Source organism: Rhea americana, unplaced genomic scaffold (assembly GCF_003343005.1).
Source record: "Rhea americana isolate MKP2758 unplaced genomic scaffold, rheAme1 scaffold_27, whole genome shotgun sequence".
Lineage (NCBI taxonomy): Eukaryota > Metazoa > Chordata > Aves > Rheiformes > Rheidae > Rhea > Rhea americana.
In genome coordinates, this window is record NW_028186390.1 from 6,456,109 (window position 1) to 6,462,904 (window position 6,796).

A 6,796-nucleotide genomic window follows, 5' to 3' on the forward strand; every position below is an offset into this window, starting at 1 on the left:
GGCGAGGAATAGTTGCCCCGGGAATTACTTGCCCCAGTGCATCGTGGTGGCTGCAGAAGGGGGTGCCGGGGGCATTGCTGCGCCCCCCCATGAGCTCGCTGCGAGAATCGCCGCGTCCAGCGCCCCAGGCTCGCTGCTGTGCCCGGTGCGGGGCGGGCAAGGGGTCCTCGACCGTGGCCGGGAGCCTTTCCGATGGACTGCGGTTCTCCCGCACTGCGGTGCCCACGTCCGGCTGCTCTCGGSGCCCGGCCGCCCGGCAGGCTCGGCGCCCCGCTAAGGGCAGCTCTGCGCTGGGTGCTGGGCACACGCGGGGGCTTCTCCCGTGCCGGGGGGCTGGAGCGCAGCGTGGGCCGGGGCGGCTCCGCTCGGCCTTGCCCGGCTCTGCCTTGGGTCACGGCTCGCTCCGTCCTCGCTGTGTGCAATGGCCAAGCGCCTCTGGGCTGGGAGGGATTTTAAAGCAATTGCATCACGTATCCAACCGCAACAACAACAAAAAAAACCCTTGCAGCCAGGCAAACGAACAAAACGCGGCAGCCCCGGACACAAAACACGGCAGCYCCGGATGAAGCCTCAGTTCTCTGCTCTGCCGGGACACGGCCAAGGAGAAACCCCCCTCTGCAGAGCCTTGAGCAGGGAGAGCGCGGCATCCCTTAGCCTCGGGCGCCTGAGCTTGCTCGGGCACCCGCCTTGATAGATTTGGGACCAGGGTGCAGCTTTGCTAACGGGGGAGGCCGTTTTCCTCGGGGCTGGCGGAGGAGGTCCCCAGGTGGGACCTTGCTCCGGGCTCGCGTGGTCCCGTCTCGCCCCGAAGCACCGTTCGGGCGGCAGCGGGGAGCCTGCGTCCCTCTAGCCGCAGTATTTTGCACCGCAACGGGCTGAAGGGCTGGGACGGCTGCTGGCCTTGCACACGGAGCCCGGCTCCGGTCCCGTCCCAGCGGGACGTCCCGGCKCCGGGCCTGGAGAAAGGAGAGCAGGAGGCGCTGGCAGAGCCTGGGCGACGATAGCAGCGGGGAGCATCAGTCCCCCCATCAAAAAGCTGYGGTTTAGCCCAAGCAGCCGGCTCACGTCATTGGGAACCACACGCCAGGCCCCCCGGCTCATCCGAGATCAGAAAAAATATATATTTTTTTATTATTATTATTGTTATTAAGGAAAACCCAGTACAGCCAGCTTTCCCGGGGGTAGATCGACGGGGGATGCTGCCACCTGCCGGACACGCGCTGGCCGTGTCCCTGCGTGCCTGTGCCACCAAGGAGAGGTCTAATATTTGTCCTCCCACAGTTCCCCACCGGGCCGGCCCCCATCCCGCCGCTCTGGGGGGCYGCAGCGCCCGCGCGGGCTAAAACATCTCAAGTTTTTTGGAAGAGAAGGGCCTCTTTTTTTTTTCTTTTGATTTGGGGAAAATTCCTCCCTTAACGTTTCCATCTCCACGTGGAGGTTTTGAGGGACGTTTGCTTTGGCCGGCTCCAACGCTCGCTTTCCCGCGCTAGCTGCAGGCTTCCCCGCGGGCGCACCGGGCGCCGGAGCCGGTCCGGGCCCCACGCACGGGGCTTTCTCGCGTTGGGCGACAACGCGGGGTCGAGAGCAGCRTGCAAAACCCCGGGGTTTCGTGATGGAGCATCCCCAGCCGCCATCCCCGGGCGCAGCTTGTTGCGCGACAGCGCAGTCGCACCGGCTCAGTATTGAATTTCTTGGGATTATTTTAACGTGTTTCCAGCAAAGCCGAGCCGCTTGCCACGTCAATGGGACGAAGGAGCCCAGGCCGTTAGCAGAGAGAAACCTGAATTAATGTCYGCGCGGCGTTCGCCCGCCTTCGCTCCCATCTCCTTCTCGCGCGGAGCCGGGGCCGGACCGCCAGGCTGGAAAAGGGGGCCGGGGGGCGCAGTGGGGCTGGTGCGGGGCTGGGCGCGAGCCCCACTCGCGTGCCCCGCTCCAGGCGTCCTCTCTCCGCAGCAGGGCCCCCCGGGCAGGCGGAGCTCGCCGAGCGCCCCGACGTCCCCGAGCAGGCGCTGCCGACCGTGGCGAGGCTCGTCGAGGCGCTGGAGAAAAAAGGTACCGGCAGTTTTCCGGGTGGGATCGGTGGGAGCGCGGGGACGAGGCGCCGCGGGCATCGCTGCAGCCGGGGAGGGGGGTGGGAGCCGCGCGCGGAGCGTCGCYGGGGTCCCGTTCCCGCGCGCCCGGCGCTGACGCCTCTCTCCCGGCCGCTCCGCAGGGATCGACGGCGAGGCCGCCTACGCGTCGCCGGCCGGCTCGCTGGGCGACGCCGAGCTGCAGCGGGCTCTCCTGACGGGTGAGTCCCCGCAGGCGCCCGCGCCGCCCCCCTCCCCGGGCGGGGAGACGACGAGGCCGGGGGCACGTCGCGCTTTCGCCGGGTCTCGGCCGGAGGGGCGCCGGGCAGGGGGTCGCGCCGAAGCGCGGTGGGGAGGAGACGGCTCCTTGCGGGAGCGCCCGCGCGGTGCCGGGAGCGAAGGCCCGGGGGGAAACCTGCTTCACCTGAGCCGAGGGTGCCGAAACCTAGCAGGAGGCGGTGCCGGGGAGCAGGGGCACGTCCCGCCGCGCGGGAGAGCCCCCGGCCCGAGGCGGCTGTTTCCAAGCCGAAAGGTGCGGCGGAGCGCGGGGGCGGGAGACGGGGCTCGAGGAAGAGCCCCCAGCCCCGCRCGGGAGGGCTCCTCTCGGGAGCTCCCCTTGGGCCACGGAGAAATTGTTAGGGGCAGAAAAAGAAGGGAAAAGCATAAAAGTGCCTTCTTGTTTTATTTGGTCCGCTGATGCCATCTTCAGTCTGATTTCCTAAGGGGGGGGGGAAGCTCACGCTATTGCAGTGGTGCGTACAGGCAAACGCAGCCCGGGGTCTGTAGCCGTCGGGGGCGAGGAGAGACCCCTGCGCCTGCGCGCAGCCTGTATTAGACACCGGAGAATCCCCGCAGGCCCCAGCCGCCGGCTCACGGGCTCCGGCGGCGCTTTGCCCTGGCCCGCGCGGGGACCGGGCCGAACCCGGCGCCGGAGGGAGGCGGGTCGGAGCCGCCAGTCTCCGGGCGTTGCCATCCCCCCGGCCGTGCCGTGCCGCGCCGTGCCGCGCCGTGCCGTGCCGCCGGCTCTGCCTAGCGACACGCTCACGTGCCCGGGAATTAGGTCAGGACTCGGCGCGGATTAGAGGCCCCGGTGGGCTCGGGGGCTGCTGCCGAAGCTCCCCCCCATCCCCGCCCCGTCCCGTCCACGACCGCGGGGGGTGTTTCGGCGTTGGCCTGCTAGGGAGACGCGGGGCGGCGGTGACGGCGGCGCGGCGGGGACCGTCGTCCGCCCGTGCCGGCCGCGGGTGCCTGGAGCGGCTCCCCCCGCCCGCCCGCCGGCCCCCTCGCTGCCGGCCCTCGGCCAAACATCCTCCGCGCTTACTGAAGCGCGGGGCGATTTGGGTGCGCGCCACCGGCGCCGGCTTACTCACACCTCCCCCGGGTAGCTGCAGCTGCCGGCAGAGGTCCTGGCATTTCCTGCCCRGCCTGACTCAGCCCCGCGGCTCCCGGCCCCGCTCCGGCCTCCCGCTTTCTCCTCCGGGAAAGCTCCCGGCGCGGCCGGGAATGAGGGGCTCCGAGCTCCTTCCGCGGAGAAAGGCTGTGCCGGGGATTTCAGCGGGAGCAGGGTGCCTGTGCGTGCGTGCAGGCGTGCGTGCACACGCGYGTGCACACGTGCGTGCACGCGCGTGTGCACGCGCATCTGGCATTCCCCCTTCCCAACCCCATCTCCCTGCCTTTCCGTAGGAAATGGCTCCTCTTGGTTATTTTTGGCGTCTAAGGCCATCCRCTGGGCTCCCAGGCCCTGGAAGGGAGCACGGTCACGGGTGGCCAGTCAAAACGGTTGGGGACTTGAGCGCTTTTCTGGTGGAAAAAAAGCCGGTTTCCTGGAAATGGGGTGCTCCCCATATGCCGCTGCTTCTAGTAAAGCTGCTTTGGGGATAAAAACTGGGAGATAGGGGAAAGGAAGGAGCGAGCAGGTTCGGCCTGTGGCAAACTCCTCACCTCACTTATACCTCGTATCGGCCATGCGAGGCTTGAGCGGGCCCCCTCTAAGAAAGTGCAAAATTTGCTTTTTTGCCTCAAAATTCCCTGGTAGAAGAAGCGAGAAGTTCGGTTTCTACAAACGAACCATTTCAACCGGTCCCAAATATCTTGGGATTTTCTCCTTTTTCTTTCCCCGACATTTCTCCTGCGAGGAAAATTTCAAAACGTTTGAGTTGGGATCCAATTCGAATCAAAGGCAGATTTTGAAACCTCGAGATCTTTGGGAAAGGGAACGTCACCCTCCAGGCAGCCACGGCCCGGCCCGGCCACGGCTGAGAGACCTCCAAGAAAAACGCATGAGGCAACGCCTCRAAGGATGGCCGAAAGGGCTCTTCGTCCCCGCGCGGGCTCCGCCGCGGGGCTCGGACGGCCACGTCCCACCCTTTGGCACGGTTGYTCTCCGACCGCTGACCCCGTCCCGAGCTCCACCTCGGATGAGCTCAGCCTTTCCCACGTGGTTTCTCCCAGACGTGGTGTTGCATGTCCCAGGAGCTTCCTCACCACCTCCCCGGGCACAGCTGCGTTTCGGGGCTGGCAAAAGCATTGCCAGCCGGCGCCRCGCTCGCAGTGTTTCGGGGTCATTGGGGATGTCTGTCTTTGGTGACGTGCATTACCTGGGTGCCATAACCCCCCGTCAGCCCTGCAAAGCAGCCCAACAGGGACGACCTAAGGAGCATCGCTCGGCGTTGCATCACTCGGTGTTGCATCGCTCGGCGTTGTGTCACTCGGTGCTGCATCGTCTTTTCCAATGGCTGGGTTTTAAGTCTAGGCAGGTTGGTGGGATTTTCCGCTGGGATGAAGCATGAGCTTTGATCGATGTGTTTTTAAAAGCAGCCCCTCCTCAGGGGAGACTGGGGCCCCCGAGGGGCAGGAGGAGGGCCTGGGGGGCAGCTCAGCCACCTCCCACCCTCCTCTGGATGGAAACACAGGCGAGCTCTGCAGCTGCACTGAAGCTAGGACAGAAGTATTTGCTGGGTGGTGTGTGCAGGTGAACTCATAGGCTGCCCCATGCAGGGAATTGGGGCACAACTGTGGGAACGGGCACTAATTTCCTGGGAAAGGCCCACCAGGGGTCAAGGAATGGAAAAGCAAAGGTTTCTCCACAAAAGAGAGGGTAAAAAACAGTCAGGGAGCAAAATCAGGAGGAGGAGACAAGGCCAGGAGGCTCCAGAGGGACAGCACTGTAGCAGTCTCCGTGGCCTGAGGACCGCCACGGGTCTCTCCTTGCAGATGCCTCTGCCGTGGACATGGACCGGTACAATGCCCGGACGCTGGTGGAGGCCCTGATGTGGTACCTCCAGGAGCTCCCGTCTCCCGTCATCCACCCGGCCGTCTACTCCGACCTGCTCTATCTGGCCCAAGGTGAGCGTCAGCGGGCTGGAAGGGGCTGGAGAGYGTCACGGGGCTGGAAGAGCCTCAGGGAGCGCTGCCGAGGGGGGCTCACGTGCGGTTCGTGGGGCCGGGGAGCGTCGGCCCCCTCCCTGGAGCAGCATCAGGAACAGCTCGGGGCGCCGGGAGCATGGGCTGCTCCGGCCCTTTCCCCCTCCGCCCCATCCGGTGGTTATTTGCCTGCTCTCCTTGGAGCAGGGCTCAGTCCCATCGGGAAGCAGTTATCCCAGGCGCTGCCAGAAATCATTACGGCTAATAACGCGCCCTGGTTATACGTCGTGGCTGTGCGGATTACGTGGGAGGCTGAAGAAGCTCCCGGATGAGTCGCACAGCGGCGCCGGGACGYGGAGCGGAGGGAGCCGCTCCGCTCCCGCAGCGCTGGTGCTGATCCTCTCCCACCGTCAGAGCCGTACCGGGACAACGGCGGTTTGCAGCCCGCGGCTCCCTCCTCCGGCRGTGCCGGGCTGCAAGCCGAGCCGGACGCCGCGGGGCTGAGCCCCGCTCTCGGAGGAGGCCAACCTCGCAGCGCCGGGTGTCCTCTCCTGCCCAGGCATCCCACCGTGGGGAGACTTCGGGATGTCGGAGCGTGGTGCTTGGATTGTACTTCGCCCCACTGGCCTCCTCCCAGTCTATCGGGGGTTCCTGAAGGAAAACCCCCAGGAAGGAACCACCTTGATGGGCTGGGTCGCACTGTGCACCCTCCAGATCCCGCTGTGCACCCTCCAGATCCCAGTGTGCACCCTCCAGATCCCGCTGTGCACCCTCCAGATCCCGCTGCGTACCCCTCACGCCTCTCCCGTCCGCCACCAGGCGAGGTGCCGCTGCCGCAGACGGTGAGCAGCACCAGTGCATCTGGGCCTTGCCAGAAGAGCAGCCGGCTGCCAAGTCTCTGTGATACTGGCCCAGGAAGAAAGCGTTATTACAATATTTTGGCTCTGCTGCCTGGGAATTTTTTACTGTAATCTAGTCAAGATTTGGCTTTATATGGACATAGAAGAATTCTCTGCTTTTTTAGCTCAGAATTTTGGAAGTGCCTGCAGGTTTCTGCAAGTTTTTCAGCCTCTATGCAAATATATGAGATTGTTAAGGTTTCAGTTTTGTTTGATTTTTTTTCACTGAAGTGACAGGCTCAGGGCTGGTAACCAGGTCAGTAAAGGGAGACAGGAGTCCTTGGTCGGTCCAACTGGGAGCTTGGAACAAAATGCTTTGCAAATGAGTTCTTGCAGAGAGAAACCACAGACAAAAACCCGGGCCAGGATTTCTGCAGGCTCCACCCCGTTCCCCCTCTGAGATGAGTCCCGTGGGCACTGCAAGGCAAGGACCAGGCCCTCACATACCTTGCAAGATAGCTGCCA

General features: G+C 64.8%; 2 protein-coding genes across 2 annotated transcripts in view; one reads left to right on the forward strand and one right to left on the reverse strand.

The window, feature by feature from the left end:
* Positions 1-3,575, reverse strand: part of TSPAN1 (tetraspanin 1) — a 17,086-nt gene extending 13,511 nt beyond the window's left edge. Inside the window, exon 1 of the mRNA XM_085308107.1 lies at positions 3,440-3,575. Coding sequence (XP_085164233.1) covers positions 3,440-3,482 — 43 coding nt within the window. The 5' untranslated portion in view covers positions 3,483-3,575. The remainder of the gene's footprint in view (positions 1-3,439) is intronic.
* The window catches only part of LOC146594167 (phosphatidylinositol 3-kinase regulatory subunit alpha-like), a 7,037-nt gene extending 516 nt beyond the window's left edge, over positions 1-6,521 (forward strand). The window contains exons 2-6 of the mRNA XM_085308200.1: positions 1,186-1,258; positions 1,957-2,052; positions 2,213-2,290; positions 5,283-5,414; positions 6,252-6,521. Coding sequence (XP_085164326.1) covers positions 1,186-1,258; positions 1,957-2,052; positions 2,213-2,290; positions 5,283-5,414; positions 6,252-6,403 — 531 coding nt within the window. The 3' untranslated portion in view covers positions 6,404-6,521. The remainder of the gene's footprint in view (positions 1-1,185; positions 1,259-1,956; positions 2,053-2,212; positions 2,291-5,282; positions 5,415-6,251) is intronic.
* Positions 6,522-6,796: the final 275 nt, after the last annotated feature.